Raw genomic sequence first — 27,943 nt, 5'->3', positions numbered from 1 at the left:
AAAATTGAAAAATCTAGTGTATTCTCTCATTTTGGTCTATTTTCAATATAAGTTTAAACTGCACAAAAATTCATCCTCTTGGAGCCAAAATGCTAGTTTAAGATCTTCAAGTAACTTCTGAGGTAATCAGTCTATAAGTTTCTAAAAGTTCCTAAAACCTTATCCGAATATTAGCGGAAGAGATACCATTCATCTTTGTAAACATACACTTGTAATCTACTTATTTTAGAAAGCTAATAACATGGAACTTAAATCATCTGTGACCAGATTGGCATACTTAACCTTTTGATCTCAGAAATAAGAAAATTACAAAAATAAAATCAGGAACTCTATCATTTCCGGTCACATTTGGAAGGAAACAGCTAAAATCATGGCTCGATAACTAACATCAATGATTAATTGCTTTTCAACATGTGGATTATCTTGGTGCCAAAAATTATGAAACAATTGCCTCACAAATTGGAGACTCCCTGATGTCAGTACTCATATTTTCTTTGGATTATACTAAGTAATTATGCTAAACTTTCTAATGACTGAGTAAAATGGTATTGTGCCTTGGGGCACATTCTGATGAACTACAGTTGTACTTCTCGAAACCTAAGAGGCAAGTGCATAAAAAAGTGTACTGTCTGGAACAGAGCTCTGTTTGACCTTTATCCTGGATATTAGAGGATTGTAAGTATCATAAAATGATAAATATGTTTACCCTTTATAGTCATTAAACTACTTACTATCTTCCTGAAAAAAAGTTGCTGTAAACTCATCTCTAAACATGTTTAATTTATATGATTTACTTTTGTGAACTTTTGAACTTGCTAATTCATACTCTATCCTCACATTCATTTAAATTTATTATTTGCATTAATGACAATGCTAAATAAGTCCTTTGGAATACATATAAAGTTAGCTTTAAGTTTTTTGCTTCAAAATTTATGTAATCCATCGTTCATTTATTGCATATCTTTTCAGTATAATTCAGTGATTAAGATTCTGGGCTTAAAAATAAAGTAACAAGGGCAGCGCCTGTGGCTCAGTGAGTAGGGCACCGGCCCCATATGCCGAGGGTGGCGGGTTCAAACCCAGCCCCGGCCAAACTGCAACAAAAATATAGCCGGGCGTTGTGGCGGGCACCTGTAGTCCCAGCTGCTCAGGAGGCTGAGGCAAGAGAATCGCGTAAGCCCAAGATTTAGAGGTTGCTGTGAGCTGTGTGACGCCACGGCACTCTACCTGAGGGCGGTACAGTGAGACTCTGTCTCTACAAAAAAATAAAAATAAAAATAAAGTAGCAGGCAAGGTGGAGCAAGATGGCGGCCAAGTAACAGCTTCCCTGCAACTGGGCATGGTGAGTCTGGTGAATAAGACTCCAGGCATCTCTGGCTGGTGGGATCTGCCTATAGTCATCCCTTTGAGGATACAGGGAATCAGCAAGGGACCTCTGGACCCCAAGAGGAGGACAAAAGCAGTGGAAAACTGGCAAGTAGTTGCGTGTGATCGATTGACCTAATCCCTCTGGCAACGGTAAGTACAAGCAGCAGTGAGACTGCAAACCGTAAAGGCCTTACCTGTGGAACTGTTTCGGTGTTTTAGGACTTGGCACTCAGTTGAACTGCCTTGGGGAGAGCTTGTGCATGAGTGCAGAGAACTCTGGGCATTGTCTAGGGCCCCAGACTGAGCTGCTGAGCCAAATGGAGCTAATAGTGTTTGGCTGTGGGCCGCTGGGAGCCATTGTGAGAGAACTGCCCTGGCAAGCTCCGTCCTCAGGGTCCCAGAGCAAGGATGGGGCGGGAGCTAGTAACCTAGTGCTGAGCTGCCTAAAGGCAGGTACTGAGCTGCCTTACAGCCTTAACCCTCAGGAGCAGAGCGAGACCAGTTTTGGCACACTGGAGCCTCGGGCTGTTGCTCTGGGTAGAGTGCCGTGGCATCACAGCCCACAGCAACCTCAAACTCCTGGGCCTGGCGTTGCCCAGACCTCCATAAGAGCTGCGCCGTGACTCCCGACCCACAACCCATGCCCGCAGGGCCTTCGCATGCAACCCTGTGTCCTACCTCCTACACCCTCCCTGCCTCCACACCGCCCGCTCGTCTGGCCAGGGACTCTGGTAGCCGTGTGCACTCCCTGCCTCTGCACAGAGCCCTTCTCCTGGCCAGAGACTGCTGGAGCCTTGGGCTCTCTGTGCCAAAGTCACTGGGTGCCAGGTACTCCCAGAACCGTGCACACCACCTCCTGCTCTGTTGCTGGATCCAGGTGTGTTACACTCCGGAGCTGCTTCCACAACCAGAACTCCTTGGCTGGGGCAGCTCCAGAGGAACTACACAGGGCCACTCCCTACAAAGATCCAGCACCAATAGAGTGATCTCGCTGGGGTCTCATCTTGGAGAGACACCTCCCAACTCTGAGGACGGCCAGAGGCAACGGTGAAAAACAATAATGAGGCAAAATAAACAGAAAAACTCTGGCAATATGAATAATCAGAGTAGATCAACTCCACCAAGGATCAATGGGGCAGACACGGCACAAGATCCCATGCACAAATAGCTGAGATGTCAGAAATCGAATTCAGAATCTGGATAGCAAATAAGATCGAATTACAATTCTAAGCAGTAACCCAAAAGATATCTCAAGAATTCAATGAATTCAAAGACCAAATGACCAAAGATTTTGACACATTGAGACAAGAAGTTACAGCCCTCAAACATCTGAGAAACACAGTAGAATCCCTCAGTAACAGAATGGAGCAAGCAGAAGAAAGGATTTCTGACATTGAAGACAAAGCTTTCGAACGCTCCCAAACTCTCAAAGAGGAAGAAAAATGGAGGGCAAAAACAGATCCCTCTCTCAGAGAGCTCAGGGATAATTAGAAGAAAACCAATATTCGTCTTATAGGGATCCCCAAAAGCGACGAAGCGACTTCACAAGGCACAGAATCTCTTCTCCATGAGATTATTAAAGAGAAATTTCCAGACATGCCAAGAGATTCTGAAATTCAGATAGCAGACAGTTTCAGAACTCTAGCACAACTCAACCCAAATAAGACATCCCCCAGACACACCATAATCAATTTCACTAAAGTTAATATGAATTCCGAAAGCAGCCAGACGAAAGAAAACCATCACCTACAAGGGCAAGAATATTAGAGTAACTGCAGATCTCTCTGCTGAAACCTTTCAATCTAGTAGAGGATGGTCATCGACTTTTAATCTCCTAAAACAAAGTAACTTGAAACCCAGGATCCTGTACCCAGCTAAACTGAGTTTCATTTATGATGGAGAAATTAAATACTTCAATGACATTCACATGTTGAAGAAATTTGCCATAACTAACCAGCTCTCCAGGATATTCTCAGACCTATCTTCCATAAAGACCAGTGTAATCCTCCACCACAAAAGTAAACCCACCCAGAAAATTTTGATCAAATTCCAACTTGCACAGTCACAAAAGGATTAAAAATGTCCACCGGACTCTCAAAAGGCTTATCAATATTCTCAATTAATGTGAATGGTTTAAATTGTCCTCTAAAGAGGCACAGGTTGGCTGACTGGATACAAAAACTCAAGCCAGATATCTGCTGCATATAAGAATCGCATCTTACATTAAAAGACAAATACAGACTCAAGGTGAAGGGATGGTCATCTATACTCCAGGCAAATATGCTCCAGGCAAATGGAAAGCAGAAAAAAGCAGGCATTGCAATCCTATTCGCAGACGCAATAGGCTTTAAACCAACCGAAATAAGAAAGGATAAGGATGGACACTTCCTATTTGTTAAAGGTAATACTCAATATGATGAAATTTCAATTCTTAATATTTACGCACCCAACCAGAATGCACCTCAGTTTATAAGAGAAACTCTAAAGACATGAGCAACTTGATTTCCTCCAGTTCCATAGTAGTTGGAGATTTTAACACCCCTCTAGCAGTGCTGGATAGATCCTCCAAAAAGAAGCTAAGCAAAGAAATTTTAGATTTAAACATAGCCATTCAACATCTGGACTTAATAGACATGTACAGAATATTTCATCCCAACAAAACTGAATACACATTCTTCTCATCAGCCCACAGAACATACTCCAAAATCGACCACTTCCTAGGCCACAAATCTAACCTCAGCAAATTAAAAAAAATAGAAATTATTCCTTGCATCTTCTCAGACCATCATGGAATAAAAGTTGAACTCAATAACAACAGGAACCTGCATACTCATACAAAAACATGGAAGCTAAACAACCTTATGCTGAAGGATAGATGGGTTATAGACGAGATTAAGAAGGAAATCACCAAATTTTTGGAACAAAACTACAAGACACAAATTACCAGAACCTCTGGGATACTGCAAAGGCAGTCCTAAGAGGGAAATTTATAGCACTGCAAGCCTTCCTCAAGAGAATGGAAAGAGAGGAAGTTAATAACTTAATGGGACATCTCAAGCAACTGGAGAAGGAAGAACACTCCAACCCCAAACCCAGCAGAAGAAAAGAAATAACCAAAATCAGAGCAGAATTAAATGAAACTGAAAACTAAAGAATTATACAACAGATCAATAAATCCAAAAGTTGGGTTTTTGAAAAGATCAATAAAATAGATAAACCTTTGGCCAACCTAACCAGGAAAAAGAGTAATATCTCTAATTTCATCAATCAGAAATAGTAACAATGAAATAACAACAGACCCCTCGGAAATTCAAAAACTCCTTAATGAATACTACAAGAAACTCTACTCTCAGAAATATGAAAATCTGAAAGAAATCGACCAATAGCTGGAAGTACACCACCTACCAAGACTTAGCCAGAATGAAGTGGAAATGTTGAACAGGCCTATACTTATATCAAGTTCTAAAATAACATCAACTATACAAAATCTCCCTAAAAACAAAAGCCCAGGACCAGATGGCTTTATGTCAGAATTCTACCAAACCTTTAAAGAAGAACTAGTACCTATATTCCTAAACCTCTTCCAAAATATAGAAAAGGAAGGAATATTACCCAACACATTCTACAAAGCAAACATCACCTTAATCCCCAAACCAGGGAAAGACCCAACGAGAAAAGAAAATTATAGACCAATATCACTAATGAATATTGATGCTAAAATACTCAATAAGATCCTAGCAAACAGAATCCAACAACACATCAAAAAAATTATACACCACGACCAAGTGAGATTTATCCCAGGGTCTCAAAGCTGGTTCAATATACGTAAATCTATAAATGTAATTCAGCACATAAACAAACTAAAAAATAAGGACCATATGATTCTTTCAATTGATGCAGAAAAAGCTTTTGGTAATGTCCAGCATCCTTCATGATCAGAACACTTAAGAAAATTGGTATAGAAGGGACATATCTTAAACTAATAGAGGCCATCTACAGCAAACCCACAGCCAATATCGTATTGAATGGAGTTAAATTGAAATCATTTCCACTTAGATCAGGAACCAGGCAAGGTTGCCCATTGTCTCCATTGCTCTTTAACATTGTAATGGAAGTTTTAGCCATTGCAATTAGGGAAGAAAAGGTGATCAAGGGTATCCACATAGGGTCAGAAGAGATCAACTTTCACTCTTCACAGATGATATGATCGTATATCTGGAAAACACCAGGGACTCTACTACGAAACTTTTAGAAGTGATCAAGGAATACAGCAATGTCTCAGGCTACAAAATCAACACCCATAAATCTATAGCTTTTATATATACCAACAATAACAAAGCCGAAGAAACAGTCAAGGACTCTATTCCTTTCACAGTAGTGCCAAAGAAGATGAAATATTTGGGAGTATACCTAACAAAGGACGTGAAAGATCTCTACAAAGAGAAGTATGAAACTTTAAGAAAAGAAATAGCTGAAGATGTTAACAAATGGAAAAACATACCATGCTCATGGCTGGGAAGAATCAACATTGTTAAAATGTCTATGCTACCCAAAGCAATATATTTTAATGCAATCCCTATTAAAGCTCCATTGTCGTATTTTAAAGATCTTGAAAAAAATAATACTTCGTTTTATATGGAATCAGAAAAAAACTCAAATAGCCAAAACATTACTCAGCAATAAAAACACAGCAGGAGGAATCACACTACCAGTCCTGAGACTGTACTATAAATCGATAGTGATCAAAACAGCATGGTACTGGCACAAAAACAGAGAAGTAGATGTCTGGAACAGAATAGAGAACCAAGAGATGAATCCAGCTACTTACCGATCTTTGACAAGCCAATTAAAAACATTCAGTGGGGAAAAGATTCCCTATTTAACAAATGGTGCTGGGTGAACTGGCTGGCAACCTGTAGAAGATTGAAATTGGACCCACACCTTTCACCATTAACTAAGATAGACTCTCACTGGATAAAAGATTTAAACTTAAGACATGAAACTATAAAAATACTTGAAGAAAGTGCAGGGAAAACTCTTGTAGGAATCGGCCTGGGTGAATATTTTATGAGGAGGAATCCCCAGGCAATTGAAACAGTATCAAAAATACACTAGTGGGACCTAATCAAACTAAAAAGCTTCTGCACAGCCAAGAACATAGTAAGTAAAGCAAGCAGACAGCCCTCAGAATGGGAGAAAATATTTGCAGGTTATATCTCCAATAAAGGTCTAATAACCAGAATCCACAGAGAACTCAAATGTATTAGCAAGAAAAGAACATGTGACCCCATCTCAGGGTGGGCAAGGGACTTGAAGAGAAACTTCTCTAAAGAAGACAGACGCGGGCGGCGCCTGTGGCTCAGTGAGTAGGGCAACGGCCCCATATGCCAAGGGTGGCGGGTTCAAACCCAGTCCCGGCCAAACTGCAACAACAAAAAAAAAAATAGCCGGGCGTTGTGGCGGGCGCCTGTAGTCCCAGCTACTCGGGAGGCTGAGGCAGGAGAATCGCTTAAGCCCAGGATTTGGAGGCTGCTGTGAGCTGTGTGACGCCACGGCACTCTACCGAGGGCCACAAAGTGAGACTCTGTCTCTACAAAAAAAAAAAGAAGAGAGACGCACGATCTACAAACACATGGAAAAAAGCTCATTGTCCTTAATCATCAGAGAAATGCAAATCAAAACTACTTTGAGATATCGCCTAACCCCAGTAAGAGTAGCCCACATAACAAAATCCCCAAACCAGAGATGGCGTGGATGTGGAGGAAAGGGCACACTTCTACACTGCTGGTGGGAAAGCACACTAATACGTTCCTTCTGGAAGGATGTTTGGAGAACACTTAGAGACCTAAAAATAGACCTGCCATTCGATCCTATAATTCCTTTACTAGGTTTATACCCAGAAGACCAAAAGTCACAATATAACAAAGACATCTTTACCAGAATGTTTATTGCAGCCCAATTCATAATTGCTAAGTCATGGAAGAAGCCCAAGTGCCCATGGACCCACGAATGGACTAGCAAATTGTGGTACAGGTATACCATGGAATATTATGCAGCCTTAAAGAAAGATGGAAACTTTATCTCTTTCATGTTTACATGGATGGAGCTGGAACATATTCTTCTTAGCAAAGTATCTCAGGAATGGAAGAAAAAGTATCCAATGTACTCAGCCCTACTATGAAGCTAAATTATAGCTTTCACATGAAGGCTATAACCCAACTATAGCACAAGACTATGAGGAAAGGGCCAAGGAAGGGGAAGGGAGGGGGGAGGTTAGGGTGGAGGGAGAGTAATGAGTGGGCCACACCTACAGTGCATCTTAGAATGTGTACAGGCAAAACTTACTAAAGGCAGAATACAAATGTCTATATACAATAACTAAGAAAATGCCATGAAGGGTACGTTGAACAGTTTGATGAGAATATTTCAGATTGTATATGAAACCTGCACATTGTACCCCTTGATTGCACTAATGTACACAGCTATGATTTAACAATAAAAAAAACAATAAAATAAAAAATAAATAATAAAAAAAAAAGAATATACAGTGCAGGCCCTTAGCCTGGTCTTAAATAGATCTAGGATTCCACTGAAGAACATGTTAAATTAGGCAAATGGGGTGGTGCCTGTGGCTCAAGGAGTAGGGCACCAGCCCCAGATACTGGAGGTGGCGAGTTCAAACCCAGCCCCGGCCCAAAACTGCAAAATAAATAAATAAATAAGAAAAAAAAATAAAGTAACAAATGTTACACAAAAAATTAATTGGTGGGCCAGGCCCAGTGGCTCATACCTGTAATCCTCACATTCTGGGAGGCTAGGATTACAGGTGTGAGCATCCCTTGAGGTGAGGAGTTTGAGACCAGCCTGAGGAAAGTGAGACCCTGACTCTACTAAAAAGAGAAACATTAGCTGGGCCTGGTGGTGCGCTTGTAGTCCCAGACACTCGGAAGGCTGAGGCAGGAGGACTGCTTGAGTTTGAGTTTGCTGTGAGCTAGGCTGAGCACATGGCACTCTAGCCTAGGCAACAGAGTGAGACTCTCAAAAAAAAAAAAACAAAAATTAGTATGTGGTCTTATATATGAGGAAACACTATGTTGAGTATCTACAACAATCTGAAATGTTGTGTAGCTTCAGGGAAGTTAACTTTACATGCCACTGATGTCAGAATCATAAATAAACAACACTTTTTAGGGATGATTATTTTTATACTTTCTAACTAGTTTAATATTAAGGTAAACAGCATAACACTTAAAATTAATGAACAATGCACTATTGACATCAGCACTATGGATCTAAAAATAATTTATTGACACATACTTTACCTATCTCACCTACAAGCAAAACTAAACAATAGTTATATTAAATATAAGAATTTGGAATACAAGCTAATATGATACAGTAGAACCTCTGAAAGTTGACCACCCAAGGGACTATAACAAACTGGCCAACATACAGAGGTGTTCAACATAAAGAACTAGGCCTACTATACTGATATGTCTATGATATATTTCATATATTTATATATGAATATCAAATATACATATCATTCATATATTCCATGTGTCTATGAAAATTAGGTCAACTTAAGGAGGTGGTCAGGGCGGCGCCTGTGGCTCAGTTGGTAGGGTGCCGGCCCCATATACCGAGGGTGGTGGGTTCAAACCCGGCCCCGGCTGAACTGCAACCAAAAAATAGCTGGGCGTTGTGGCGGGCGCCTGTAGTCCCAGCTGCTCAGGAGGCTGAGGCAAGAGAATCGCGTAAGCCCAAGAGTTAGAGGTTGCTGTGAGCCGTGTGACACCACGGCGCTCTACCCGAGGGCAGTACAGTGAGACTCTGTCTCTACAAAAAAAAAAAAAAAAAAAGGAGGTGGTCAATGTATGGAGGTGGTCAACTATGTATTTCCTAATTCTAAGGATCCTATTCCTCAGATTTCTAAGGATGTACTTAATACTATTCATTATATTAATACCACAAAAAGATTGTTTTTCATCCAACATTTGAATTTCAGCTTAAAATAAAGTGCCAACTGCTCTCTCCTTCAAACTTTTAAATTGTTATATTGACAACAATATAACTTTATTAAATAAAATCAACAATATAACTTTATTAAATAAAATATAATAAAAACAATAAACTTATTCTCTGTTAACAGGATAAAAATCTACATTGTGCCTTATGAGTTAAATGCTCCTATATATCAAAATCCAAGTTTTTTACTATGGCCTACTCACAATGTTTTGTACTTTTCCTCTCATTCCATTCTTCTTCACCATCCTCCACCCACATTGTCCTTATGCTCCGGGTCTTGCTCACTCAGCTCTTCCTCCCTCCAAACCCTACCTGGCCCTGGAGCACTTCCTCATGGGTTCTCTTCAGGCTTCTCATTCTTTAAGCCTCAGTTCAAATGCCTGCTCTTCTCCTTCCCTTCTTCCTTCCCACTCTACACCCCATTTACACACTGTCATCTCTATTTAATTTCCTTCACAAGATTTACTATAATCTGAAATCATTTTGGTCACTGATTTTTTTTCTTATTTTGAGACAGAGCCTCAAGCCATCACCCTGGGTAGAGTGCTGTGGCATCACAGCCCATAGCAACCTCCAACTCCTGGGCTCAAGTGTTTCTCCTGCCTCCCCCTCCCAAGTAGCTGGGACTACAGGTTCCCGCCACAATGCCCAAGTATTTTTTGGTTGCAGCTGTCATTGTTGTTTGGCGGGCCCGGGGTGGATTCGAACTCACCAGCTCAGGTGTATGTGGCTGGTGCCTTAGCTGTTTGAGCCACAGGCGCCGAGCCATGGCCACTAATTTTTATACTTCATCATTGTCTGTCTCCCCTTACTAGAATATAAACTGCACAGGGGTAGAGGCTAGGTCTAACTTGCTTTTGTATCCCCAACAATTTAGAAATAAACTCACTGAACATTTTAAATTTGCTTTTAAGGAACATCAACAATATAACATGTTTTTAGAAAGACAAATGTATTCATGCATTTTTATGGGAAACTGACTTTTTGTTACACTGTAAAATCATTATAAAATGAATACCTTTTTCCAAAAATTTTTAGTAGATTTAAAACAGGAGTGAAGAAAAGCTTTATTTTCCAATGAAAGGTGACTATAGCAGAAATATACAAAATGCCACATACTAGTAAAAAAAAAAAAAGAAAAAAAAATTAAAAAGCACCAGCCATTTTCTAAAACAATCATGAAGGAATGAAACTCTTTTCAAACAAGCTGACCCATAAAAGCAAATAGGAACCAAAAAGTGAAGCAATTAAATAGAGGCATACAGATATATAAGATGTTTTCACTTAAACAAATTATTTTGAAAGATATGATAGAATATATTACATTGCTGAATTTCACTCTTAGCCTCAATCCATCACAACCTAATTAAACTTTTGCTGAACTTATTATTGGCCTGATAAACTTAAGCAAAGCCTGGGATCTCATCACCTCTGGTACAGAAAGACAACTTTTTTTTAATTCCTAAAACATGTTCTGAAACCTAACTTAAACTTTTTCTAAAATTATGCCTTTCTTGCAAATGCTTCCTATAAAACTAAAGTGTTAGACTATTGGCAATAAATGTTTCAGAAATAAAGATAATATATTACTTAAATTAGAACACCAGAGTCAATGTGTACAACATATTTTTCAGAAAACACCTTTTTAAAATAGCTGTATAATATAAATGTGTCTTTACAGTAATCAAACTGATTTTCAGCTGAGATCCCTTAATTTGCAGCCATGTTATATTTTTTTGTTTGACTCTCTACTGGAGGAAGTGAACCATTTTTAGAAAAGAATCCATGTATATTAAACATAACAGAACTTTGAAATAGAACTTGAGAAAGCCTTTGTGTATTAAAGTTAATATAACTTAAATAAGAGAACTTGACGAAGTCCTTTCACATCCATCCTTTGTAACAGGAGCAGTGGAGAGACAGTTAGGTTTCAAAGTCATTTCTGAGATTAAGTGGACTTGATTTCATTTTGGTGACCAGTATGTATGTCAAATAATACGCTTAGGTTCTACTTTGTCACCTAGAAGAAGCATATTAGATTTGTGATGCATGGGAATGAGTTCAGTTTTGACAACTTGAGCTTTCAGTGCCCCTAGGACATTCCTATCCAGGCAGACTGAGTATCTAGCAGACAGAAATGCATAGGTCTGAAACACAGAAGAAATACCATGGATTATTTTATATATAACCTATATAATAATCATTTATATTAATAAATGACATAAATCAGTTACAAAGTTTTAAAAAATCATTTATTGTTGGGGCCAAGTTGTGTACATATGGCCATAGAGGACTCTTAATATCTTTTACAAAAGTTCCCAATTAAATGACCATCTCCAGGTTACAGAAATCAGGAATAATACCTTGAATGGAAACTGCCTAATCCATACCAAAAAGGCTTCATTTGTCCTGATTCTCCTGCTTGCAGCTTCTATATATGGATTTTTGTTCATTAGAAAACCTTTTGTTCTAGCTAAGTATTGCATCCTGTAGTCACTTTCTTTTTTCTCCTCTGAGTTTCCATTCAGAATGTCCTATGATAATGAAAATCATGTCCTAAACTTCTGAATAAACCTTCCCTCTTAAGGGAATTATCTATTGCTCCCCGTGTTAGGTATTTATCACTGCATAACAAATTATTCACCAAACCTAGTAGATTAAAACAACAAACATTTCCTATTTCATGGATTTCATAGGTCCCTGGATCTGGGTTATCTGTTCCAGGGTCTCCCACAAGGCTGCAATCAGGGTGTTGGCATGGGATAAGGTCTCACCTGAAAGCTCAACCGAGAAAGAATCACCTTCCTAACTCAAACACTGGTTGCTGACATTCAGTTCCTCATTGAACTGAGATTCTCAGTTCCTCACTAGCTGTCATCCAGAGACCACCCTCAGATCCTTGTGTCATATCCTATGCTCTTTTTTTTTTCTTTTGAGACAGAGTTTCACATTGTCACCCTTGGTAGAGTGCTGTGGAGTCATAGCTCACAGCCACCTCAAACTCTTGAGCTCAAGCGATTCTCTTGCCTCAGCCAACCAAGTAGCTGGGACTACAGACACCCACCACAATGCCCAGCTATTTTTTTTTTTTTTTTAGAGACAGGGTCTCACTCTGACTCAGCTGGTCTCAAGCCTTGAGCTCAGGCAATCCACTTGCCTTGGCCTCCCAGAGCACTAGGATTACAGGTGTGCCTAGCCCTCATGTGCTCTTCTAACACTTTCTTTGACAACTTTCTTCATCAAAGAGTACAAGCCAAAAATTCACTAGAGTCTTCTAGAGACATAAAAATCACAATCTCTTGTAACCTAATCACAAATGATATTCCATCAGCTTTGCCTTATTCTATTGGCTAGAAAACTTAATAGGTCCAATATGATCCTCCACTGTGGAAGGCATGGATACCAATGGGCAAGATCATTGAGGCCAGAAGTCTGCCTATCATCTCACTAGTTACCAATCTACTATATCAAGACAAAAAGAGGCATTAACTCCAACAAATGCTAACTTTTCTCTATAGAGGGATGTGATGATATTATATACACAGTCTGGGCCATATTTTTGTTTGTTTTTTGAGACAGAGTTTCACTCTATTACCCAGGCTACAGTGCCATGGTGTCAGCCTAGCTCACAGCAACCTCAAACTCCTGGGTTCACGTGTTCGTCCTGCCTCAGCCTCCTGAGTAGCTGGGACTACAGGCTCCCACCACAATGCCTGGCTAATATTTCTACTTTTAATAGAGATGGGATCTAGCTCTTGCTCAGGCTGGTCTCGAACTCCTGAACTCAAGGGATCCTCCTGCTTTGTTGGCCTTCCAGAGTGCTAGGATTACAGGCATGAGGTGCCTGCCTGGTCTGTGCCCTTTAATTTGTTGGTTTCTAAATAGTATCTAATTATTAAAGTGTTTGCTCAGTGTGTTTGTTACACAGTGTCATGCATTGTGTACTCTGGAAGGTCAGGAAATAAGTACTGACTAACAAAAATAGGTAGAACAATATGTGAAATATAAAATATGTTTCTGTCTAAAGTTATTTGGAAACTCTAGTTGAGGCTTTTTTTTTTTTTTTTTTTTGTCGAGACACAGTTCTACCCTATGCCCTGAGCAGAGGGCAATGGTGTCGTAGCTCACTGCAACCTCAGACTCAGGCTGTGGGCATCCTGCTGCCTCAGCCTCTGAAGCCGCTGGAATTACAGACGCGCTCACCGCGGCGCCCAGCTGGGTTTTTCCATTTTTTTCATGAGTTCAGGGTCTCACTCTCGCTCAGACAAGCCTCGAACTCCTGAGCTCAAGCAATCCTTTCACCTCAGCCTCCCACAGTGCTAGGATTACAGGCGTGAGACACCGCGCCCGGCTAGTTGAGGCTTTTTAAAAATCTGTCTTTTAGCAGCATTCGTCCAAAAGTGCCTTTTAAAATGATTTTTAAGGCTCTGCGCCTGTAGCACAGTGGTTATAGCACCGGCCACATGCACCAAGGCTGAAGGGTTCAAACCCGGCCAGGGACAGCTAAACATCAATGACAACTGCAACAAAAAACAGCTGGGCATTGTGGTGGGTGCCTGTAGTCCCAGCTACTTGGGAGGCTGACACAAGAGAATTGCTTAAACCCAAGGTTGCTGTGAGCTGTGATTCCACAGCTCTACCAAGAGTTGCATAGTGAGACTGTCTCAAAAAAAAAAAAAGATTTTTAAGACTTCACAATATTTTTTCTTACAAGTACAAATTTCCCAACATGTGTCAAAGTGTATTTTATGCTGAACTTAAAAATGCTGCACTAGGGAGCGGCACCTGTGGCTCAGAGGAGTAGGGCGCAGACTCCATATGCTGGAGGTGGTGGGTTCAAACCCAGCCCCAGGCCAAAAACTGCAAAAAAAAAAAAAAAAAAAATGCTGCACTAGGCTTCTCCCCTGTAGCTCAAGCCATTAAGGCGCTAGCCACATACACTGAGCTGGTGGGTTCAAATCCAGCCCAAGCCTGCCAAACAACAACTACAACCCTCCCCCCTCACCCCCCAAAAAAGCCGGGTGTTGTGGCAGGCGCCTGTAGTCCCAGCTACTTGGGAGTCTGAGGCAAAAGAATTGCTTAAGCCCAAGAGTTTGGTTGCTGTGAGCTGTGACACCACGCACTCTACTGAGGGCGACATAGTGGGACTCTTGTCTCCAAAAAAAAAAAAAAATGCAGATAAGTATTTCTTATAGTTTGTCAAATTTCTACCATACTGGAAAATACACAGATGATTGTGTTTAACATTGTATGCCACTAGACACACACACACACACACACACACACACTCTCTCTCTCTCTCTCTCTCTGGAACCTCCATTGAATTCTATTTCATATTTTAATAAGAAAATACTTTCCCTTAAACTTAACTTGTTGCAAAAAAAATTAATTAGCATACTTGAAACCATTGTAAATAGCAGCAGTCACCAGAGATTTTTCTTTTTTTTCTCTTTGAGATAGGATCTTTCTCTGTTAATCCAGGCTGGAGTACAGGGATAGGAGCCGATTATGGCTCACTGTAACCCCAAACTCCCGGACTCAGGCAATCCTGCTTCAGCCTCCGTAGCACTACATGCAATTATCACCACACCCAAAGTGTATTTTGGTGACACTGCCTTTTCAAACTCCTGTCCTCAAGCCATCCTACTCCTCAGCCTCCCAAAGTGCTGGGATTATAGGTGTGAGCCACCATGCCTAGCCACAGAAGATTTTCAGCAGTATCCAAAATGAACTTTCAGAATTTAATTTTATCATTTAAAAAAAATCTAATTACTAAAAAAAGAAAAAATACCAGTCATGATCCTACCACCAAGAAATAATCACTATTAAATATTTTTGTCTCACTGTACACACACAGACACACACTGGAACCTCCATAGTTTACCACCTCCCTACATTGACCACCTCCTTAAGTTGACCTAATTTTCACAGATCAGACATGCACCACAGGTACATAGGCCTAGTTCTTTAAGTTGACCACCCCCATATGTTGACTGGTTTGTTACAGTCCCTTGAGTGATCAACTTACAGAAGTTCTACTGTATTGCCTTTTTGGCTGGGGAAAAGATCTCTGTCACCTGGGCAAGAGTACAGTGGCATCATCATAGCTCACTTCTGGACTCAAGCCATTCGCCTGCCTCAGCCTTCCAAGTGAGGACTCCAGACTGCCTGCGTAATTTTTCTATTTTTTCTAGAGACAGGGGTATCACTCTTGCTCAGGCTGGTCTAGAACTCCTAGCCTCAAGCAACCTCCCACCTCAGCCTCCCAAAGTGCTAGGATTACAGGAGCAAGCCACCTCACCTAGTCTATATATAATCTTTTTAGACGTTTAAATGTGTATATAATTTTACCATAAATGACATAATACTTCTTTATAATGATACATGAAATTATTCTAAAACAAAGATTTTCGAAGCAACTGATTTTTGATGAGGCGTTGCTAAACAAAGTTTCTAGCAAAGTGATGTTAGCAGCAAGTGAACGGAGCGGTACACAGAGCCCTGGGGCCAGACCTGCTACGTTGTTAAAGCTGTTGTCCCCAAAGCAATGGCCTATAAAACAGATACGAGGGACATCTAATCCATGCCGTAGTTTTTAGTCAAATTATTTTTATCATTCTTTTTATTTCTTATCCTTCTGTAGCGTTTATTCTGTTAGGTACTCCCCTCAAACTCTTCCCCCGGTGTCTGAATCTGTCATTTAATTACTGCACACAAATCGATTGCATGAAGCTCCAGAATATGAAATATTACTTTCCGGATCACTAAATTGTCTTTCTGAGAAGAGGCGACATTTGTTCTGAGCAGAGCACCTTTGATACGTCCTTCTGTACCACGGCTTGGTTCACCGAACTGGGTCTGCACAGCGGCCGCATCGCCGCCATGCCAAGCGTCACAGAGAACAGGAGCGACGCGAGCCCGCGGATGGCGCTTCGGGCGACGTCGCGAGACTTCCCGCGAACTGCGGCCGGCCCGAGGGAGCGTCAGGTCACCCAGCAACCGCCCCCGGCCGCAGTCGAACCTCAAGTCGGCAAAACTCACCAAACCAGTTGCCGACAGGACTCGAACCACGAGCGGTGAGGTGCCCTCGGGGAGGCAGCGTGGGGAACCGAGGAAACCCTAGAACACTGGTTCTCAAACTTGCCTGCCAGTGAGACCTTCCTGGGACATGTGTGAAAATGCAGGTTCCTGGGCCCTATCTCTAGACACCCGGAATTTTCAGAACAGCCTGGGAATCTGTGTTTTGAACAAGTGTTTAGGATCGGGCAAGGTTGAGAAACGGCTCCGGAGGAGGAGACACGGGTGAAGGGATGGCAATGGGGCTGCGGGAGCGGGGGTCGCGGGGCGTAGAACTGAGTTTGAATGGGTTCGTAAAGCCTGAGGGCTGGCGCTGGAGATTTTGGACGCCGCTGAGTTTGGGGCTTGGTAAATGGAAATGTAGGTAGAAACTGAATTCGGTTGCCCAGTGCATCTGGCTTGTAAGAGCCCAGGTTGCTGAAAGCCAGTGGGGTCCATTAAAATGGATGAGAGGGAGAGATCAAGGAAACAATGAACCTCTCTCTTAATAGAAGCTAGGGACACTCCACAAGTGTCGACATAATTATATTTTTCTAAAATGTATCCAAATACGTACTAGACTGAGTTTCAACTCCCGAAGTTTATCATTTCTCTAAAACAATAAAACTACAATACTAATAAAGTTTAAATTGGTATTATTTTAACAGTATGAATGGTGGTGGTGTTTTGCTGAAACTTAACCCTCTCTTGTGGACTGCTACAGTGCAGGCTGTTTTTCTTTTTTTGTTTTGTTTTTTTAAGAGACAGTCTCACTTTGTCGCCCTCGGTAGAGTGCTGTGGCATCACAGCTCACAGCAACCTCCAGCTCTTGGGCTCAAGCGATTCTCTTGCCTGAGCCTCCCGAGTAGCTGGGACTACAGGCGCCCGCCGCAACGCCCGGCTATTTTTTTGTTGCAGTTTGACCGGGGACGGGTTTTAACCCGCCACCCTTGGTACATGGGGCAGGTGCCCAACTCACCGAGCCCTAGGCACTGACCCAATGCAGGCTCTTTTGAATTAAGAGTCTATTGTTTTGTATTGTGAGTTGATTCAGTTCTCTCCCTTTCCATATTGAAGCCCCTGGAAAATTTTCCTGAGGTTGCTGATGAAGTCGATGGGCCTTCCCATGGTTTAATAAATGCTTAATCTGCATATTAAATTTGCCTTTTTCCTTTTCTTACAATCTGAGCTAATTAATTTTTTAAACCAATTAATTTGTATACCTTTTCCAAAGATAAAGTTGTATACTGAAATCTAGACAGAATCAATTTATAGACAAGGAGTAAAGTACATGCCTTCCTAATATATGCCTCTTTGGCATACTATTTTGAGTTAAAATCACAAGAAAAACAGCAGCTTTTTCTGAACTTCATTCTGTTTCTTAAAAATAGAAGATGAAATTCCTGTTTGAAAAAAGCACTCTAGCCTGGGGCAACAGAGATTCTATCTCAAAAAAAAAAAAAAAAAGGAAAAGAAAGATGCCCTACCTGTACTAGAAGGAAAGGATCATTGTTATCAAGAACAGAAAGTTGAGGCCAAAGAAAATTTATACAAAGAAATGTTTTCAGACTAACACTTATATTCCTAGCCACTTCATCAATCAACTATCCTAGCCCAAGACATTTGCCTTGTTACACTCTCACAATCCATGTTTTGTCTAATTAAGTATGTGTTTGTATGTGTCTCTTTGAGTCTTTGTTTCCTTATGAAGGCTCCCATGCCATGTAAAATTTGTATTAAATAAATATGGGTGCTTTTCTCCTCTTGATATGTCTTTTTTTTTTTTGAGACAGAGTCTCACTATGTCACCCTCAGTAGAGTGCTGTGCAGTCACAACTCACAGCAACCTCAAACTCTTGGGCTTAAATAATTCTCCTGCCTCAGGAGAGGCACTACAAGTAGCTGGTACTACAAGCACCCCCTACTACACCCAGCTAGTTTTTCTATTTTTAGTAGAGAGGAGGTCTCACTCTTGCTCAGGCTGGTCTGGAACTCTTGAGCTAAAAGAACATGCCTTCCTAATATATGTCTCTTTGGCATACTATTTTGAGTTAAAATCACAAGAAAAACAGCAGCTTTTTCTGAACTTCATTCTGTTTCTTCTTTTTTTTTTTTGTGGTTTTTGGCCAGGGATGGGTTTGAACCCACCACCTCTGGCATATGGGACCGGCGCCCTACTCCTTGAGCCACAGGCGCCACCCTTCATTCTGTTTCTTAAAAATAGAAGATGAAATTCCTGTTTGAAAAAAAGCACTCTAGCCTGGGGCAACAGAGATTCTATCTCAAAAAAAAAAAAAAAAAGAAAAGAAAAGAAAGATGCCCTACCACACTGGCCTCAGCCTCCCAGAGTGCTAGGATTACAGGCGTGAACCACAACACTGGCCCTCTTGATATGTCTTATGTCAATTTAATTCTCATCCCCAGCAAAAGGGGGTGGGAGTGGGTGGGGGATGGGGGGCTGGGTGGGTTGTGGGGGAGAGGAGGACTCTAAAATGATAAAGGTAAAATTTTGCCTCCTCTGCAATAGCATGGTCATTCGCGAGTGATCAGGTGATCCAAATTTCTACATTTTAGCTAAGGTCAGAAAACAAAACCTGAAGCAAAAACTCATGATAACACTTTGGTGGGGGAGGTTATAATCCCAGGGAAGTAGACTCAAAAGAAAAAAAGGAACTAGATAAAGAAAGAAGGAGAGCAAATTTAAGAGATATAAATAACCCAGAACACTACAGCATGTTTTCAGAAGAACCTTTTGAAATTACTGTGTCTCCCAAAAGTCTGAGAGAAAAAAGGGAATAAATTGTTCATATCATATCTCCTCTTGGTCAGAGTTATCCCCACAGGGCATCATCTCTGTCGTAAGATAGAACTGCTCCTTCATGGGCTCTGTACAGCACAGTCTCCCTCAGCCTTAAGGAGAGGGCCTTGAGGTGGATAACCTCTTTAAAATGTTTTTGCCTCAGTTGTCACTGCTGAAAGATATTTGAAATATCCAGGGAAAGTTCTACAACTTTAAAATATGTGCCAAAGAAATCATAAGTGGATATTAAGAAATTAAAAACTTACCCATAATGAAAATATCACATCTTCTGGAATCATCTGAGTATAAAGATTACTTGAACCTTAAATACACATATATGTATTTATATTAGAAGAGATGAAAGACAAGTATCCACATTTAGACCTTAGAAAACAAAAGGGAAAATAAAACCTAAAAAAAAAGCAGAAAAGAAATTTTAAAAGGTTATAAAAACAGAAATCATGGGCGGCTCCTGTGGCACTGGCCCCACATGCCAGAGTAGTGGATTCAAACTTGGCCCCTGGCCAAAAACTGCAAAAAAGAAAAAAACAGAAATTAATGAAAAAGAAGCAGAGAGGCAATAGAGATGTCAACAAGGCTAAAACTGGTTTTCCTTGAATGTGCTAATAAAGCAGACAAGCTTGTCCAGGATATAACTGCAAAACTGATCAAAGAAAAAAATGGAGAAAATACAAATTAACCAAATTAAGAATGAGAAAAAGATTATAGCAGCAGAATAGACTGAAAAATTAAGAATATGACAAAAGAACTCTTATGACAACAAAATGTAGACAGTTAATTTCCTATTAAAAAAAATAATAAAACTGGGCGGCGCCTGTGGCTCAGTGAGTAGGGCGCCGGCCCCATATGCCAAGGGTGGCAGGTTCAAACCCAGCCCTGGACGAACTGCAACCAAAAAAATAGCCTGGCGTTGTGGCGGGCACCTGTAGTCCCAGCTACTCGGGAGGCTGAGGCAAGAGAATCGCTTAAGCCCAGGAGCTGGAAGTTGCTGTGAGCTGTGTGATGCCACGGCACTCTACCGAGGGCCATAAAGTAAGACTCTGTCTCTACAAAAAATAAAAAATAAAAATAATAAAACTTACCAAAACTGATTCCAAAGGAAAGGAAATAGAAAATCTGAATAGAACTATAACCATTAAAGAAACTAAAACAATAATTTAACATTAAGACTCCCAAATGACTGCTCCTCAAAACCTACTAGGCTCAGCTTGTTTCATAGGAGAGCTTAACCATACATTCAAAAAAGAAAAAATAATATCTATAAGCTGATTTAATGAAATAACCAAGAGAATATAAGAAAGAAAATTACTGGCCAGTCTCCCTACCAAGCAAAGGACATTACTAAAACATTAGCAAACTTAATTTATACATATTCTATTCTGAGTTTGGCTTATCCCTGGAAAGTTAAAAAAAATTAACATTAGATGTCTACTAATGTATTTCACCACATCTAATGCACAAAAAAGCATTCATAACAGTCATCCATTCATGATAAAAAAAACTTTTACAAACTATGAATAGCAAAGAACTTTCTTAAACTAAGAATGCTGTCTATTTATTTTAATAACCTCACAGAAAATAGTACTGAAATGTGGAAAGTATTTCCTTTGAGATCAGCAATAAGACAAGTATATACACTCTCACCGCTTCTATGCAACACTGTTCTAGATGTCCTAGCCAGTGCAATAACACAATAAAAAAGGAAAAAGAAAAAGATACAAGGATTGAAAAGTAATAAATCATCATTTATATATGAGCTGATTGTCTAATAGAAAACCCAAAAGATTCTATAAATTAGTAGAATTAATGTGTCCTTAGAGTTGCTGGATATAAAATCAGTATTTTTATAATATTGCATTTCTATACACTAGCTACAAACAAAAAAATGTAATTTCTAAAAGAATAACAGTTGCAATATCAACAAAAATATGTGATTCCTCAAGAATGACTCCTTAGAAAAACTTATGCATGGCTTCAATTATAAAAGAAAATTATAAATAAGAATGAAGTCATGTCTTTTGCAGCAGCTTGGATGGAACTTGAAACTATTATTGTAAGTGAAGTATCTCAGGAACAAAAAAACAAATACTGTGTGTACTCATTCATCAGTGGGAGCTAAATGATGTGCATACATGGTCATACAGAGAGGTATGTGTCATATAGACTCATTCAGAGTCATACAGACTTTGAAGACTCAGAAGTAGGCAGAGTGGGAAGGGGGTTGGGTGATCAAAAACTACCTAATAGATTTAAATACACTGTTTGGGTGACAGGTACACTAAAACTCAACTTCACTAAATATAATCTCCATCTCACTTCCTACACATTAATCAACTCAAGATAGACGGAAAAAAACTTGTACTCCCTAGATCTATTGAAATAATAAGTAAATAAATAAATAAAAATAAAGCAATTCTCACTCAACCCCCCCCAAAAAATACCCCAACATAATGAATAAAAAAATTATAAAACTATTGGAAGTCATTAAAAAAGCACTCCTCAAATGGAGAGACATACCAAAATAATGGAAAAGAAGTCTTCATACATGTATTAGAGAAATGTCAGTGCTTCATAAATTGTTATAAAAAGTCAATGCAATCCTAACAAAATTCTGAGAGGATTTTTCATAGAACAATTTGATGTCAAAATATATATGAAAGAGTTAATGATGAAGAATAACCCAGGTGTACTAATTAAAGACAATTTTGAGGCTTGGTGCCCATAGCACAGTGGTTACGATGCCAGCCATATACACCGAGGCTGGTGGGTTCAAACCTGGTTCAGGCCACTAAACAATGACAACTGCAACAAAAAAATAGCCAGGCATTGTGGCAGGCACCCGTAGTCCCAGCTACTTGGGAGGTTGAGGCAAGAGATTCACTTAAGCCCAAGAGTTTGAGATTGCTATGAAGCTGTAAGGCCATGGTACTCTACTGAGGGCGACATAATGATACTCTGTCTCTAAATAAATAAATAAATCTAAGTGGTGTGCTATACCACTCAGCATACCTGGGCACTTTTCCATACCAGATGACTTCAACTGCATTATCAGATGATCCCTGACATCCTCTTCTTTTGGGGTCTCTGCAATCTGTCATCCTCACTTGCTGCTTCCACTTCCAGCTGGTTTGTGCACTGTTGCACTGGTCTGTATTTAAATCGGTATCACTTGGAAAACTGCTTCTGGGTCAGGTTGCCACCTCATCATCCATTGCAACCAAACCTTCAAAATCTACTCCTTCAAATTCTGCCATAGGAGATGGACTATCTGATGGGGCCAAAACATCATACTCTTGAGTTGTAACAAATCCAACTTTCTTTAACTCTTTCTGCATCATTTCTGGCTGACCTTTATTCCAAGCAGAACTGATCAGACAGCATTCAGAGTGTTAATCCATGTGGCAGATGAAGTTGCTTCCACAGATGGTTTTAGTAATGACCCACTGTGAGAGCTGCCAAGCCATGTGCATTTTTTTGTTTGTTTGTTTGTTTTTTGCAGTTTGGCTGGGGCCAGGTTTGAACCCACCACCTTTGGTATATGAGGCCAGCGCCCTCCTCACTGAGCCACAGGCGCTTTCCTTGTGTGCATTTTTTTGATCTCCAAATGACAGAAGATCTTTGGGCTTCAGGTTCTTGAATGCACATGGCTTTATCAATTTACCAATCACTAAAGGCTTTAGTTTCTCTTCAGCTGAGCTAGCACATGGCAGAATGTGAAACAATCTTAGAAAAGTTTTCTGCTCTTATGTCTGTCACCCTTCATGACAAGGCTCCTATCAGCCATCACCTTGAAAAAGAGTCTGCACTCCTCAGCAATTAAACCTGTGCCATTTTTGAAGGCTCTAGCAAAATCCAGGAACTTTTTGTTGAACTATTCACAACTTCCACTGGAACTTCACTGGATTCACCAGACAAGACTTTCTGGGAGATCTCATGTCACAGTTTAAATTACTTGAGCCAAGCACTTCATGGTTGAAAATCTGCCACCCTGAATTTCTGTGCAAGTTGTTCTTTTTTTGCAGTTTTTGGCCAGGGCTGGGTTTGAACCCGCCACCTCCAGCATATGGGGCTGGCGCCCCACTCCTTTGAGTCATAGGTGCTGCCCTCTGTGCAAGTTTTATAGCAACTTCTTACATAAACCTGGAGATTTGGCTGATGCAAGAAGTTGCTAAAAAAATTTGCACAGCAATTTAGGGTACAATTGACTTCCCTCATTTGTTTGAACCAGCTTAATGTGGCTTCATTGACTTCATCAAGGGAAGTTTTCCCCCTTTTCCACTGTAGATCTCAGCTTTCTTTACCATATTTCTCCAAGTACTGATGTTTACATTTTTGGATGTTGTAAATGTACTGTGGCTCACACCAAAATGTCTCACTTTCTTTGGCTACTGCTTTCCAGAAAATGTAGATCAACCTTATCCTTTATTGTCAGGTCTTTGAGTTCTTTCTTTTGGGCCATAATGTCTCAATTTACTGTAAAATTTTCAGTAGTTGTAGGATATGCTGTAGGAGACCAGATAATTCAAGGGAAGGAGAAGCAAGAATTAAGCTCTGAACACTCTGTAACTATAAGAAACACCTGTGATATAACATCTCGATAACACCTTGGTGATAAGGTCATGGGGAAGGGATTCAGTTCTCAACACGAGAGCACCAGAGTACAGAATAGAACATCAGTGCTTGGCAGTCTCCACACCAGTGGTGCAAATATCCATGGGATCACTTCATAAGTAGCTGCAGGAGAGGTTAGTCCGGTTTCATTCTTTCATTCTCTCAGGGACTCACTCACTCTAACTCTTTTGTTCCTCCTGCCTGGAGGGTCCCTACTCGGTGCCCTTCTACAAAGACTGCTAAGATTTGCTCTCCTACTAAGACTGTTTCTCCTCGCTCCCGCTAAGATGACTTGCCCTCGGGCACCTAAGGGGAGTTGATCCCGAGTCTGGACAGTTAGGCTGGGGCAGGCGACAAGGCCTCCCGACCCCGACAAGTGGCGATGAGATGGGATAGTGGACGTGGACCGAAGGGGAAATAAGCTTTTAGCAAACAAAAGAGAGAAAAGAAATATATAGATAAAAAGGGAAAAGAAATATATAAGAAAAAGACAGCCAACAACAGGCCTTCCTCATTTAGTTTCTTCTCTTCTCTCCTGCACTTTCTCTTTCCAAACCTAATGACATCTTCTGTGGAGTAGTTTGAAAAAAAAAATAAACAGATTATGGCTGCAACCAAAAAATAGCCGGGCGTTGTGGCAGGTGCCTGTAGTCCCAGCTGCTTGGGAGGCAGAGGCAGGAGAATCGCTTGAGCCCAGGAGTTGGAGGTTGCTGTGAGGGCGACAGCTTGAGGCTCTGTCTCAGAAAAATAAACAAATAAATAAAATAAAAATTAAAAAAAGAAAAGAAAAAAACAGATAAAAGCCTTTAGAAACTAAAGGGAAAGAGAAGAGATGGAACTCGGGAATAAGAAGAACTGTTAGCAAACAAAAGCCTTTGGCAGATAAAAATAGCAAGGGGAGGAAGAGAGAGAAACCGTCTTTGAGGAAGAGAAACAGTCTTAGTAGGAGAGCGATTCTTAGCAGTCTTCATAGAAGCCTGGAGCTCTCCCAGCAGGAGGAACAAAAGAGCGTGAGCAAGCCCGTGAGAGAATGAAAGAATGAATCCAGACTAACCTCTCCTGCAGCTACTTAACAGAAGAGATCCTGTGGCGATTTGCACCACAGTTGTTGACACTGCCAAGCACTGATGCTGATCTCTCATGCTCTTGCCCTTCCCCATGACCTTATCATCAAGGTGTTATCCAGATGTTATATCACAGGTGTTTCTTACGAACATTCGAAGCTTAACTCTGGCTTCTTCTTCCCTTGAATCATCTGGTCTCCTACAATATACCTACAATTCAGACCAGTCCTTCACATTGAAAAAATTTTCCACAACATGTGATAAACAATAGGACATTAATTCAACATGTAGTAATTATAAAACATGAAAAAAGAACTTGTAAAGAAAAAAATAATACAACTAATGAGCAAAGCAGAGTGGACTCAATTGGTCAAGTTAAAGGGGTAGATTAATATTGTGTCTCAGTCCAAGTAGTCAAAATATAATTTACAGAAGTGGTCAATATATAGAGGACAGTCTTCCATTGAGTACATGTGGTACATTTCAGCTCCACGAAAATTAGGTCAACTTAAGGAGGTGGTTAAAGTATGGAGGTGGTTAACTATGGAGGTTCTACTGTAATAAAAGCAACAATGATAGATTCAAGATCAATCATCAGGAGAAATAAATTTCTTTTTAAATTATTGCTAAATTTAAGAGAATGAAGAAGGAAATAGGCATAGAAGGGTTTTAAATGTATTTGTAATGTTTTACATTAAGCTGACCTATGGGTCCATGAATGTCATATTATTCTTTATGGTTTTATGATAAATTTATTTTGTGAAATATTTTAAGGCAATATTAAGAAAATTGACTTTTACTTTATTAGAAATATTGTTCAGAATATTGTTCTGTCATATTTGAAATGTGATCTGAGGGCGGCGCCTGTGGCTCAGTGAGCAGGGCGCCGGCCCCATATATGGAGGGTGGCAGGTTCAAACCCAGCCCCGCCCAAACTGCAACAAAAAAATAGCCGGGCATTGTGGCGGGCGCCTGTAGTCCCAGCTACTCGGTAGGCTGAGACAGGAGAATCGCCTAGGCCCAGGAGTTGGAGGTTGCTGTGAGCTGTGTGACGCCATGGCACTCTACCGAGGGCGATAAAGTGAAACTCTGTCTCTACAAAAAAAAAAAAAAAAGAAAGAAAAGAAATGTGATCTGAAAAGTAAACAATAAACTTAAAATTTATTATAAAAGTAATCAAATTTCAAATATATGCAAATTTCAAAAAAATCTATGAAAATTTTATAATGTTATTCTATAGATTCTATTTTGTACTGTGAAGATTCTTAAGGATACATTCCATATCTTCACATATTTTATTGTGGGTGATTTATAACAACATGACCTGGGTAATAATTTGACAGTGTCTGAGAACACAAATTTAATTTTTTGTCTACTGAATTCACTTTTCCTCCTAATCACTGATTTCATATCCAGAGTATCATAAAGTTGAGATATTTGGCTGGTGAAATTCCAGATAAAATTTTAAACTGTATTTTTGGTCACATTTTTAGTAAGAGAATGTGAAGCAAATGGGAAACTGAGATATTTATCGTTGAAATAACTATACTTCCTGGGTAGTTAAAAAATGGGTTACCTCAAACTTACAGACAACATATGGATATCTTAGATAAAGTAATGTTTTATTGATAGCATGTTCCACATATTTAACGATCCTGATATATTCCAGGTGAAACAGTGAAGATAACCTTATCTGTAAACAAAACAGTAATAGAATAATAATAGGCAATATTTATTAACCTATTTTCCAGGCACTGTGCAGAATGCTCTATAATGATAACCTCATGAATCCTCACACTATCCCTTGGAAATAGATATCATTATTACCTTATTTTATAAGAAATTGAGATAATTTGTCCAAGATTGCCTAACCGAAGCCAAAATATGAGCCAGGCAATTTAGATTGAGAAACACAGCATTATGTTGCCTCTTTGTGTATTATGATTGTAATAACAAAACAAAATAAAATTTCTAGGCCAGCTTCATTTTCAAGTGTTTTGCACCATTGTCCTATGTATATACTCAAGGTTTTCACACTATGTGTTCTGATTTGGGAGCTTCAGACATATGATCACTAGGGGTACTATGGAAAATGGTGCCAGAAGACTTGGTCCCATTCTCATCTGCCACTAGCTTGAGTAATTTGAGATAAATCTCTGGGACTTAGTTTCTTCACCTATGTAATGAGTACATTGGAGGATATTCTTTGGAGGGCTTTTTGACTCCAGTAGAGATTGATAATCCTCCAAAAGATGCCCACAAGCTGGCACAGTGGCATGAACCATAGTCCTAACTACTTGGGAGGCTGAGGCAAGATTATAGTTTAAGGCTAGAAGTTCAAGGCAATAGTGCATTTTGATTGTGCCTGTGCACTCCAATCTGGGCAGCATAGTGAGACCTCATCTTTTGAAAAAAAAAAAAATGCTTACAATAGCAATTCAATAATTCAGTACTATTCAGGAAAATATTTAAAAGTAAAATGAGTGAATACTGCACATTTAATTAATTTTGATGCTTTTAAGTCTTACTATAAAAGAGCTAAGTCTGAAAACTTGGAACATAACTCAATGCCCTTAAAAATAAACTAGCTAATCAAATAGTTTTATATTAAGAAAAGTAAAGAGTAAGTCAAAATAACTTTTCCTAAATTACTATGTGATATCATAATACTTCTTTTCTTTCATTTTTAGAAAGTTGGAAATAAGCAATATCTAAACCTGTTTCTTCACATGGTATCAAAACAGAGCTACTGTTGAGAGTCTGATATTTACAGAAATCATGGTTCGACTGACCTTGGATCTAATTGCGAAAAACAGCAATCTTAAAACCCGAAAAGAAGAAACCATTTCACAGTGCCTGAAGAAGATAACTCATATAAATTTTTCAGACAGAAATATAGATTCAGTTGTAAGAACTTTGGAATTATTTCTTATTTTTATATAATTAACAATATAAAGTTTAGAAATTGGCTTGAGTACCATACCTAATAGATTAA

At 39.8% G+C, this 27,943-nt stretch overlaps 1 protein-coding gene across 1 annotated transcript in view; it reads left to right on the top strand.

The window, feature by feature from the left end:
• The first annotated feature begins 16,380 nt into the window (after window positions 1-16,380).
• Window positions 16,381-27,943, top strand: part of PPP1R42 (protein phosphatase 1 regulatory subunit 42) — a 56,584-nt gene continuing 45,021 nt past the window's right edge. Inside the window, 2 exon segments of the mRNA XM_053558644.1 lie at window positions 16,381-16,472; window positions 27,639-27,855. Of these exon segments, the coding sequence (XP_053414619.1) occupies window positions 27,727-27,855 (129 nt within the window). The 5' untranslated portion in view covers window positions 16,381-16,472; window positions 27,639-27,726.

The sequence above is a fragment of the Nycticebus coucang genome, chromosome 13, assembly GCF_027406575.1.
Source record: "Nycticebus coucang isolate mNycCou1 chromosome 13, mNycCou1.pri, whole genome shotgun sequence".
Taxonomy (NCBI): Eukaryota; Metazoa; Chordata; class Mammalia; order Primates; family Lorisidae; genus Nycticebus; species Nycticebus coucang.
Note: the sequence above shows the minus strand (reverse complement) of the source record. Positions and strands in the feature narration are given on the sequence as shown.